Source organism: Saccostrea echinata, unplaced genomic scaffold, assembly GCF_033153115.1.
Source record: "Saccostrea echinata isolate AGI-Se365-2 ecotype Australia unplaced genomic scaffold, CSIRO_AGI_Sech_v1 ptg000052l, whole genome shotgun sequence".
Lineage (NCBI taxonomy): Eukaryota > Metazoa > Mollusca > Bivalvia > Ostreida > Ostreidae > Saccostrea > Saccostrea echinata.
Window position 1 is genome coordinate 3076258 of NW_026889801.1, and position 13534 is coordinate 3089791.

The window sequence follows — 13534 nt, forward strand, 5'->3', positions numbered from 1 at the left end:
CACACACCATCACATAACAATATTTACATGTACCTAAATGTGTGCCACATCATAAAAATTTGTCATGTAAAAACTCAGCCAGTCAAGGAATATTATGAACCAGTCGCATTTAACTGACTGGATATATAAAACTTTTAATTAATTTTTACCCCCCCCCCCCCCGCCGAAAAAATTCTATTAATTAATCTGCATGTCATTGATTCGTAACGACAACACATATATAAAAATTATTTATTATTTATTTCTTAGAAAAATCTATTTGATATTAATTTTTAAAAAATGACATATTGATTTCATTCAAAGTTCTGATAAAATTTGTTGAAATGACAATAAAATACCCGATATCTATTAATACCCAGTGTATACATGTTCTTCTAAAACCATTTAATTTTACAAAATCGAACAAAATCGTTATTCTAGGACGCAATTTTTCTCACGATTAACTAGATTTGATAGCAGTTAAGTTTCTAGTTCCAGGCACGTGGAGCTCATGATCGCTGTTTGTTTTGAAAATGACCCTGCTCATATACATGTACGTAAGGAGAGAGTTCAAGGTGCAAAAATAAATTGAGGAATTATTTCAATATTATTTCAATATTATTTCAAACCTAACCAAATGACGTATTTGGAGGTTATGGGGTTGGTGGTGGGAAAGCATCCCCCCCCCCCCCTGCACACCTAAAATGTAGGAAGATTTTAAAAATACGACAACCCTCGTATGCTATTAAACTCATGTTAACTACAAGTACATGTATTGCATGTTTCTGTCATTTAACTTTTAACCCCCCCCCCCCCACACACACACACACAATCCAACCACTGGCCATCCTGGATCTGTTCCTTTCATTTTAAATGCATGTGAATTATAATTCATCCATTTGTTTATAATTTATCAACCTGCTTACTTAAAATTAATTATTCAAAAATTTTCCTTGCTGTGACTGAAAAAATGTGTATCATTTCAATTTAAAAAAGAAGTTTTGTTACCACATGCGGGCAGAGGTCCTTCTGATTTTTTGTTTGAAAATTTTTTTTATCGAATATTGCTTAACATGCAGTGTATCAACTTAATGTCCTTAGATTGTTGTAAGCGTATACGGTAACTCACTACACTTCACAAGTTTTCTGTCTAATTATATTTAGAAAACAAAAACAAAAGAAAAAAAAAAACAAATTTTCACTACCCAGCACCATCTATTTTATTGTTGTTCCCGAGAATTTTTTTTGAAATATTTTTTAACTTCACATTTTGAAAGAGATATCGTTTATACTGGATTCAACCCCCCCCCCCCCCAAAAAAAAAAAAAAGAAGACATCTTGTCCTATCGAGAGCCATGCTTAAAATGAGATGATTTTCGAATGAATTCTACAGGTTTCTCAAACGATTAAATGTATTACACGAGATAAATACTTTGGTTTTGAGAGAATAAATTGATATTGAACAGAAGCCGCTTGCTTCTCGGGTTTTCCTGACATTCCAGCATAGTGAAATGCAAAACAAACAAACGAACAAACACTCATAATTCTATACACCACTGCATGATGAATAATAGTTAATACAACTATTTATTATCATATTATACAATTATTAAAAGAGACAATGACTCAAAAATGTTTCTGGAAATGCTCAGTAACATACATTTATTACCGTAGTAACATTACAATGCAAAGTGAAAGTCATGTTCACTCTGAAAGCTTTTGACGTTGGTGCGAAAGTAACATGACGTCATTGTTTACCTGTTAAAGTATCGTTGATATAAATGAAGAAAAAAACCTACTTAGAGTTGACGTAGGGCCATAAAAATTCAAATTTGACAACTTCTGACCTTGCTCTATTAATATCCATGAAAAACTTAAAATGTGTAAAAATTGCCATAAGGGCCCTTTTCCCATGGGCGCAATCAAATTGTATTTGCTGACAATGTCATTGTATCGACCATAGAACTTACGAAATGATGACTTTAAACGAGACAGCTGATATTCTTGTTTCATCAACTTATTTGTGAATAATTTACCTCGTTTTAGAATTTGTACATACGTAGAGCATGCTCTTGCGTATCGAATCAACTGAGAGATATAGACCCCGTATGCAGGTGATGAAGGTATATTGCTGCATAAGTAAGGGAAGTTGACGATTGAAAAGTCGTCACGTTTATCATAAAACTTGGTTGTTAGATTACCATTAACGTCTTTTTCAAGTAAAATATCCAAATATGAAACAGATGTGTCAGACTCTGTGGTATCTTTTATCTCAAGTTCACCAGGATATATCGTATCGACATAAGAATGAAAATAGCCATTGTTAATTGACAATACGTCGTCGATATATCTAAATGTCGAGTTGAAGGCCACAGCAAGTGTTTTCTTCTTTTCACGTACAATATTTTGGACAAATTCTGCTTCATATGAATACAAAAAAGGTCTGCTAATAACGGGACGCAATTGGTACCCATAGAAATTCCAATAGATTGTTGGAAGACCTGGTCTCCAAAAACCACATAGATATTGTCAATCAGAAACTCAAGCATCTTTTAAATGTCAACTTCAGAGTACTTATGTGTACAATCAGAATGTTTTTTAACAAAATAATTTTGCAAATGACCAATGCCAAGGTAAGTATATTTACGAGTTCCATTTTTATTGAAAAAGCAGCTGTCAATGATATCAAAAAGCCTGGACTTTATTTTATCGTGGGGAAAGGTTGTGTATAAAGTAGAAAAGTCGTAAGTTTTTAAGCTGTTGATTTTGGTAAAATCTTGTGATTTCAAATTTTCCAAAAGTTCCTTGGAATTTTTAAGTATTCACATCTGATTTACACCACTTCTCGAATATATTGTTGCACAGTACTCTTGAAGTTTCTCCTTCACCACTGTTAATGTCTTAGTGAGGAGTAAAGATAGGGGCTTGGTTGAACATTTACTGGAACCCGCTATGTATCTTTGTTTGCAAGGATTTTTATGAAGTTTCGGAATCCAATATAAATATGGTAATTCGAATTCATTTTGGTTGTTTGGAATATTAAAAATATTCAAAACTGACATATGATTTTGAAGAATTTCTTCCTTAGAAAGGGAACTATGAGCATAAGTTGGATTACCACTTGTAGAATTAAATCCAAGTTCCTCTAAAATACATTTAATATAATGAGCCTTACAAACAAAGACAATGTTGTTACCTGCTTTGTCAGCAGGGACCAGTACGTTCTGATCATGTAATCTATCTAATTCTTTTTTCACTTCTGGATTATTGAATACAGAAGGATAGATGGTTTTCATATTGCCTCTCAATCTTTTAATGCGCGATTTTAACATACATCTGATACATTTAATCCATTCTGACAAAGTGTCAAGGTCTTCTTTTTCATGTCTGGCCCATCGCCTGGCGTAGTCCTCTACAGAATCCATAATATTTATGAAATTCTTACGCCGGTTGAAGGATCTGGGTTCCTTAAATTTAGGACCTTTTAAAATTAGTGATCTACGATCCTCATTATTAACTATATTTACGTCACCAGTAATAACGTGTCCAGCAGGACTATAGTTATAGGGCAAAGAAGAACATGAACACGATGGAGGATTATATTTCAGATATTCGATATCCAAGCCCTATAAAGTTTTCTTGTAATTAAAAAGTTTGGAAGCAATAGTCGATGTATATTTGTAGGAAATACAAGGTGTAGTCTTTAACTTGAAATATGGTGGAATACAAGACTGGACCCTTTTGTGATTAAGGATATTACTTATATTAACCGCGTCAATTCCTTTGTTGGCATATTGAAGTTTAAGGAAAAAACGGATTGTTTAATTTATTTTACTAAATCTTAGGAACAAAAAGGTTAACTTTCTAAAAACATCACACTTATATGTAGTATAACAAATGGACATTCATTATTCACATTCAACATGTTCTAATGTCTGATATCTGATTTCACCTCTTCTTAAACGGGACTGAGAGACAATATTTCAGACAATGTGGGCAGAAATGTGTTGTTGAATTTCTTCCATATTACATATAAAGGTCAAATTTTTAAAGGATCTCAGATCAAAAAATAAAATGTGCAATTCCTCAAATACATATATCACAAAATCCTAAAGGGTGTAAATTGGACTATATACCTCCTTGAACACAAAAAATGCAGATATTTATATTCAACATCTTTATAAGGATTTAGTTCCCAGCTATCACAGTAACATGTTACACACCTTGTGAAGTACAACAAACTTAAATATATATATATATATCAATTGTAATCTTTGTTATGAAAATCATGACTGGAAAGACATAAAAATCTTATCCAATCTTCATTTAATCCTTTACAATTTAGCAATATATTCAAGAGACCCCAGTCACATGATCAGAAATTCAAAAGCTGTAATGAATCATCACTCCGACATAGTCACAGGTACAGAGACAGAATTAAACTCCATGGCGTATGGTATAATAAGTCTTGGGATCGTAGCTGTCTTCTTAATGACCTTCTATACATTAACTTTTATCGTGAGATATAAACTTGGAATGAATTTAACAACAACATCGATGTGAAGCATTTCTTCAACAATTAGTGAAGAATGTCCAAGAAAGGTTGTGCTTCGAATTCAAAATGTAAATCAATGAAAAGATCCCTAACTATATTACAAAAATCTGGGAAAGATGTAGACGTTTTTTTTTTTCTCTCCAAATTTTAATGATTATGTTTATTATTATAAGCATTGTCCTTATCCTTTATATATTAGTATTTATGTATGTTTAATTTTCAGTACAAGTCATCCAAATATCATCTGCTGAGGAACTGAATATGTAACTTATGTTATTGTATTAAAAATTAGTAAAATATTAGTATTTATAATTATCACAGGCTTGTTAAATAAAATACACAAATTATTGTTTTGTGTTACAAATATTCCAAGGCGTGTGCACATATTACTAACCGTGTGAAGCTAGACACATATGCTTACAATCAAGCTTCAACCACAACCACTGTTACATAATTATATACCACAGCGTGAGTAGTCAGGGACACTTAAATAGTTTTGTGTAACCTGTTTATGCATATTAAACTCATGCGTCAACCGGAGCCACAATTACATATATTCCATGTCGAACCTAGAAAGATTATGCATTTGTTCGCGCAGCTCACTTAACTACAATTCCATATTGTGTAAGAAGCGTCTATTCAGCGAATGAAGTTTTTAATTTGTATGTAAACTGCATAATTTTGCATTATGAGAAGTCAACTATTGTAAAACAGATGATACATGTAAATGCTTATCAAATAGGCATTATGGTTTAATTGGGAGAGATTTAATTGAGAGAGACATTTCCCAAACTGTTCTGCGTTAGGTTTCCTAAGTTATGGAATGATGACATTTTTATTTTTATTTTACACTGCAAAATGTTCTATATTTGTTTTTGCACTTAATTTAGAATGGATAAATAATAGTGCAGTAAATTCAAATTTATGTTTGTTGTTTTTAATTCTGTTTCATTTTATTGCATGGTGATTTTTCATTCTACTACATGGTGTAAACTAGTGATAGTGTGATAGTTTATTGTGGATATTTGTGATGCAGAAATTCTCTTTCACAAATAAATCAGACATCTATCTATCAGAAAGCAAATCAGATAATGACTTAAGTGATGATTCAGGAGAAATTCTGATTTTCATGCCTATATACCAAAATCTATTATCATTTTCCTTTTTTATTGAGTATTAGATTAATTTCATGTATTCAGTATTCGTATTTTAGAATATATACAGTGGCTGCAACGTTATTGTTGACAACTTACACGAACGATCACGTTACACGAACGATTCCGCACGATTAACGCACGATAAAACCTGTTACACGAACGTTACACGATCTTACACGATTGGTAACGCAAACGCACGATTCTTCACGCAAAATAGTTCAAATTCTTTAGGAATGGATATTTCAAAACGAAATAAGGCTTAATACTTATTTTAGATTTCAAATAATTATTGATATTATTTCATCGACTTTGAAAATAAAATAGAAATGGATATTTCTGGAACTAATTACATGTAAGACTTTACTAATTATTTTAGATAACAAATAATTATTTACGTAATTCTCCGACTTAAGAAAACTGATATTTTTTTCGTTCTATTGGAAAATGTACATGTACATGTAGGTGGACCTTGAGTTTTGATTGAATTGGATTTCATAATATGCAGAAAGCGATAAGTTTGAAAAACATGGCATGAATTGAATTAAATTATAAGTTATATCAATGTTTCCGTTTGTGAATCTCTAAAATCAACAATTATTTAACTAATCATTTATTTGCAGAAATTATAAAAATAGTTCAAAGTAAGCTCCAGAAAACGAAACCCCTGCATTCATCTCGTGTACATGTACAGTACATTCGCCGACTAAATATTTATGTAAGAGTTGAGAATTGTTTGTTTATTTATTTATTTGTTAAAATATCTATTTTTGATCTATTGATTTTAAAAAAATATCTTGACTATAATTAGCAGTAAACATACATGTAATTAACATCAGAGAAAAAATATTTAAACATCTCAGTACGGTTTATCACAAAAAAATCACGCGATTTGACGAGAACACAATGTTGTACGTCTTACTATATTGCTTATTACCAAGCGATAAATAGTTCGTTCTGCTTTCAATTATGTAAATCGTGTTTCATTCATTTTAATTTGGATTGAAAACAATCAGACATTCGAAATGCTTGTATAACAAATAACATTCCCATAAAAACTTACAAAACGAAATTTACACGTTTCTTAACGCACGATCACGCACGATTTAAACCGCAAACGATTGAGTCTGATACACGCACGATCTCGCACGTTACACGAACGATCACGCACCTTACACGAACGATTCTACACGATTGGTTTGTCAACAATAACGTTGCAGCCACTGTATGTACTTGAATGTGTATCAATTCAATTGAATTTTTAATAAAGTATGAAAAGAATATTTAATTTCCTCTCTCTCTCTCTCTCTCTCTCTCTCTCTCTCTCTCTCTCTCTCGTTTTTTACTTTAAACACTAAATATACATGATGATGCTTCATAAATCTTCGATATATTACATACTATTTTCAAATCGTCTGTATAAAGTCTGTGAAATTATCTTTTCATTACAAAAAAAATATATATTTTTTTGATATCAAATGCTCAATGTTTTGTCGATAACAATACATGTATTTGGATTTAATACGATTTTGGACAAACAATTCTTGGTATCTTGAGATCATTTATCTCGACAAGAAGAAAATCGCATCAAATGATCATAATAAGCAACATCTACCTAGTGTTAATTTTGCTGATTTTTTCCTTTAACATTTATAACCAGGGTAGAAATTGAAGAGAGAGAGCATATTAACTCAATTTCAGGGGGAATAGAGATGACGAATTTAATCTTAAATCAATTTCAAACAGATGTCACAAGCATAGTACTTTAATTTATTTATAATTTTTATATGGTGGATATATATGAAAGAAATTGAATGACTGAAATATAATTAGTGTATAATAAGAAGAAGCATAGGAGATAGTGTTCTTAGTAATGAGAGGTTTATAAAAAATAATACAGGCTACTAGGTTATTAAAATACGTGGTGCATTAATATTTTTGTTAATAGGATTTTGATTTTAACGAATGATACTTATGATTATTGAAAGCAGAATATTTTTTAATTGTAAAATTCTTTACGAACACTACATCTCCTGCAATTTTAGTTTAAAAAAATATAAAATCTCTTGGAGAAAGTTGCAAAGAATAGGAATATTTTTTCCAGAATAGTTTTTATTTTAGAGACCGTGGTTACCGTTCATTGAAATAAAAAAAATTATAGCGCCTACGTGTGTACCAGATCAGACCAGTCTGTGAGAGGGATTCCATTTTGAAAGCTCAATAACAGACGGAAAGACAAACAGATGATCGGACGACATACATTTTAGCAAATATTGACTAATAACTTTAAATTGATCATTCGTTGATGTCTCCTTATTTCTAAGATTCTTCTGATAGAAATTAAAGAGTCTTCTGTCTGAAGGTAAACAGTTAAAGAAAGAATGGTGGCCCACGTGGCGTAGTGGTTAGAGCGTTTGCTCTAGGACCCCAGAGTAAGAAGTTGGTCTTAACGTCGCGGGTTTTAATCTCACTGCAGGATGTGGGGAGCGGTCCGTCGGATGAGACCCGTAAACCGCAGTCAGGCTCCGGGACCATAAAACTTAGATGAACTCACTTTTGATCTCGGTCTCACTTTTATAAAAGGAATGTATAGTGAAAAAGTGAGACTAAGTTCGTCTAAGATTAATGGCCCCGGAGCCAGGTGTCGCAGTAGCTAATGGCACGGAGAAGATCTCTTACCGTTTAAAGACCCTTAGTGCCGAGTACATGTCTAAATTTGCCGACTTCCACCGGCAAGTGTTGGCGTTTCGATATTAGTAAAAAAAAATCTGGAAAGGACATTTAACAAACAACCAAAATAATAATAATAACTAGATGCGATCTCGTTGCGAGCAACGAGTGGGTCTTCCGTCCGATTTTTGATAAGATGAGATACGAATTTGACTGAGATTTTCGTTCATAAATATATAAATAGTGAGAACGTACAATTTGCTTCAGTTATGTTTAACAAAATTTTGATCATTATGACACCTAAAACGCAATGTTTGATGAAAATTTTAAAATATTTATAGTAGCAGATCGTGAAGATGAACATTACTGTAAAAGGGTTATAGATAAAAGATTTTGGCCCCTCTGAGCCCCTTATTCGAGGGGTCAGCCCCTTTTTCTTGATATCACATGAAAGGTCTTGTAATTCTGAAGACTTTTTGTTCAACAAGTATTCAGAAGATTCGTTTCGTTTTTGAGATATATGGATTTGAAATATTTAGGGGCCGTCCCTTAAAGTCCTTATAGGGGCTGTTTAGGAAAAATTCAAAGGATGCAGATTGCTGAGACCATCATTCTAAACAACTTTTGTTCAATATTGCTTTTCAAAATATTCCCTTCTTTCGAGATATAAAGCGTCAAAGATTAAGTATTCTGGCCCCTTGTGGCCCCTAATTACGTAATATTTGATGAAAATTTTAAGATATATAGTTGCAGATTGTGAAGATGAACATTTTTGCTTCAATAATTGATATCAAAATATTTAACGTTAAGGAGTTATAGATGAAAGACTTTTGGCCCCTCTGAGCCCCTAATTTGAGGGGTCAGCCCCCTTTTCTTGATATCACATGAAAGGTCTTATAATTCTGAAGACTTTTTGTTCAACAAGTATACAGAAGTTTCTTTTCGTTTTCGAGATATGTGGACTTGAAATATTAAGGGGCCGTCCCTTTAAGTCCTTATAGGGGCTGTTTAGGAAAAAATCAAAGGATGCACATTGTTGAAAACATCATTCTAAACAACTTTTGTTCAATATTGCTTTTCAAAATATTTCCCCTTTTCGAGATATAAAGCGTCAAAGATTAAGCATTCTGGCCCCTTATGGCCCCTAATTACATAATATTTGATGAAAATTTTCAGATATATAGTTGCAGATTGTGAAGATAAAAATTTTTGCTTCAATAATTAATATGAAAATATTTAACGTTAAGGAGTTATAGATGAAAGACTTTTGGCCCCTCTGAGCCCCTAATTTGAGGGGTCAGCCCCTTTTTCTTGATATCACATGAAAGGTCTTGTAATTCTAAAGACTTTTTGTTCAACAAGTATTCAGAAGTTTCGTTTCGTTTTCGAGATATGTGGACTTGAAATATTTAGGGGCCGTCCCTTTAAGTCCTTATAGGGACTGTTTAGGAAAAATTAAAAGGATGCACATTGTTGAGACCATCATTCTAAACAAGTTTTGTTCAATATTGCTTTTCAAAATGTTTTTCCTTTTCGAGATATAAAGCGTCAAAGATTTAGCATTCTGGCCCCTTGTGGCCCCTAATTATGTGCCATACGACGTAAAAATTATAATATATAGTTGTAAATTGTTAAGATGAATAATATTGCTTCAGTAATGTATACCAAAATATTGCTTGTTAAAGAGTTATTGATTTAATACTTTTGGCCCCTCTCGGCCCCTATCGTGACAAGTCAGCCCTTTTTTCTTGATATCATATTAAAGATCTTGTCATTCTGCACAAATATTGTTCAGTATGTTTTTACAAAATAATTATACTTTAAAAGATATGATACAAAATGTCTCAAAAATTCACTCATGAGTCGTGTTCTAAATTTCGACCCCTACCGAGCTTCCATACTAGGCACTTCCGGAAAATATCTAAACCCAGGTGCAAAATGGCAACATGTCCTCTATCATCACTGAAAATTTCAGCGCTCTAGCTTAAGCCGTTATTGAGTTCCATCGCAGACAAGGAGGTCCTCTGAATTTTAATAAAAGGGCGATAACTCTCGACCGGAAGTAAATATCCCTTAACAGACTTGCCGGAATTAACTTCAGATGTCAATGCATCTACCTTGAAAATTTGAATAAAATCGAACGAGCCATCTCCGAGAAATCCTCTGCACAAATTTTGTAAGGAGAAAAAAGAATAATAATAATAATAATAATAATAATAATAAAGGTAAAAAAGAAACCTAAGAATAATAGAAGGGTCTTCCGCTGAAGACGGAAGACCCTAATAAACAAAGGTTGCATTGTAGTTAATACATTTACTTGACCACAATATCTTGAAGGGGAAAGAAATTCTGAATGCTTTCTCATCCTTTTGAGAAATAGATATCTCTTCTCAATTTAACAAAAAAAAAAAAAAAAAAAAAAAAAAAAAAAAAAAAAAAAAAGGAAAAGAAAACCATAGCAAAGATGGGAAGCAAAACAAAAACACTAAAAAAACATTATTTTGCATGGTTTGCGCAATGCATTAAGAACTTTTTGTCGTACATCTAAATCCTGTTTATTGCTTCCTTGCTTAATCATCAACACACGTGTAAAAAAGGAAAACACTTTTATTTCTATGGTGCTCTTTTAACCATCATTCGAACAGAACGAACATGAGTTCCATCCATAAATATTGGCTTCCAAGGAAACGCCCAGGTTAAACTTCCGTAGGGACCCGTGAGGAGGGCTAAATGACACCTGTTGAACCACCATCCACCTCCTCCTCCCATGTCGTTGGAACAGGATTGCCATGATTTGTCCTGATCCTTGTCCATGGTTGAAAACTTCATTCCATTCAAATTTAAACTAGGTATAATGGGTGTCATTGCGTCACCTTAAACATAGATCAATTATTATCCATCAAACACAAGTATATTAAAAGGTTAAGAAATGCAGATTTTTAATCTTTTAATTAGAAAAAATGTCGCCGTACTTAAGGTAGTACAAAATAGATAGGCCAAATTTTTCCTCAAATTCAATTTTGTTCAAACTGATGCAAAATCTCTCTTTATACATAATGAAAGAATTTTGACCATATATTTTTTGCCCACATAGTTTTGAATAGACCACTGTAATAAGCGTGTGAAATTAGAACGCCAACCTGAGATTTTGTATTATTTAAAAGTAACCAATTGATCTATTGCAAACTTGTGTAATGCTATTTATAAAGGCAACCTTTATTTACAAAAATTTAGTAAAATATTTTGATACCGGTATATTTGACTAAAATCTGATGTAAAAATAGAACACAAACCTAGCCCGGGAATTGAAAATTCACATGTAAATAATCCACACATTAAGTCCTCTTTAAAGAAATTGTATAATTTATTTTTTACAAAAAATCAACAGAATAATTGAAATGCAACCTAAATTTGACTATGTCAAATAAGGAAATTGGAACTGGCAGTTTCAGATATTTTGGCAATTCTAAATAAATAAAATGACCTTAACCAAAAAGATTGGAGACTCCATTCAAATATGTCCAAATATCAGGTCTCTACTACAAACGGATAAAAAGTTACTTTGCATTTCATAACAGACAGTCATATGGCATTTAGATGGCATTAACAAGATCCAAATTGTAGGCTCCCGAATGATCAATATATAGGATGTCTCTAATTTTTGTTCAAAATATGGTGAAAACGTCACGGCTTATTATTTTTCCTACAAAGATCCTTGATTATTGACATTATAGTAAAATTGTTCATTTTTGTGGTGTACTTTATAACCTCTGCGTTAAAACGGATTTCATGGCTATTGTGTACCACCTTAAAAATAAGAATATGTTTTCAAGTACAAATTGTCTGTTGATTAAATGGGGTTAAAATTATTACAATATAAGATTAAAAACATAAAGTATCGAAGCAAAAGAATATGAATTTTCAATTTAAAAAAAAAAGGGGAGAAAAAAAAAAATGTACTTAATGTGGAAAAATTATATATCTCTTCTAATTGTAAAATTATTAGTATATATAGAATAAGTCAACAACAGATTACATAAAAGCAAATCTTTTTAGGAACTAAACTGATACACTACCAAGTGTACCATAGGCACCTCCAATACGGAGAGCATATCCATTTTCTTCGTCAGAAATTGAAAATACGTCATATTGTTCGAAGAACTTTAAACCAAGGACATGTGTAGCAGTTATATACAGCAAAGAGTTTCTCTTTCTCGTTAAGTGATGGATGATTTCATTTCCTGAAAGAAATAACTGGGAATGCATATATTAAAACATACGAAATGCTATTTAATTGGGAATATGCAATAGATTCATGTACACTATTCGACTAATGGAAACCTTTAAAATAATTTTTTTCTTACCAATCCAGTATTCAGAGGCGATATTCCCAAAACCAGATTTATATTCAATCCAGTTTCGAGCAAAACTTACGGAGCCATCTTTTCGATTCATCAATGTCTAAAAAAAAAAGAAAAAGAAACAACGACCTAGACGCTATTGATTAAATCTTAAACTGACTTAGCATATTCACATCTAATTTCATTTGAAAACACATACATTCAGTATGAATTTTCTTTTTGATTGAACACAAAACAAGTAAATCAAATTCAGATTTTTCATGCCTCCGTAATCAAAGATTCGGGTACATACAGTTTTTACCCTGTCCGTCTGTCTGTCTGTCTGTCTATCTGCCTGTCTGTCTGTGTTTGTCTTTTTGTTCGCAAATTTTAACCTTGCCCATAGTTTTTTATTGGTTGGAGCTATGGCTTTCATATTTCAAATGTGTATTCCTTGTGACAAGACCTTTCTAGTTGTACCATCATATCTGACCTTTTGCCTTGACCTTGGAATTTGACCCAGTTTTGCAAAATTTTACCCAACTTTAACATTTGTCTTAACTTTTGAACAATTGGTGTTAGGGCTTTCATACTTTACAAATGTAATCCTTGTGACAAGACCTCCTTTGGATACCAAGAAATCTGACCATTTGAACTTGACCTTGGAGTTTGACCTTCTTTTGGAAAATTTTAACCTTGGTCATTTCTTTTGAACAGTTGGTGCTTGGGCTTTCGCACTTAACATATATAATCCTTGTGACAAGACCTTACCTCGAATACTAACAACTATGACCTTTTGACAATGACCTTGGAGTTTTACCTACTTTTGATAAACC

The 13534-nt window shown here is 32.3% G+C and overlaps 1 protein-coding gene across 1 annotated transcript; it reads right to left on the reverse strand.

Annotated features, from left to right (window-relative positions):
- Positions 1-10971: 10971 nt before the first annotated feature.
- On the reverse strand, positions 10972-12813 carry LOC133204271 (ficolin-2-like). The gene is made up of 3 exons (XM_061340010.1): positions 12723-12813; positions 12444-12599; positions 10972-11231 (listed from the first exon to the last, which is right to left on the reverse strand). The coding sequence occupies exons 1-3, from the start codon at positions 12811-12813 to the stop codon at positions 10972-10974; spliced, it is 507 nt and encodes a 168-aa protein (XP_061195994.1).
- Positions 12814-13534: the final 721 nt, after the last annotated feature.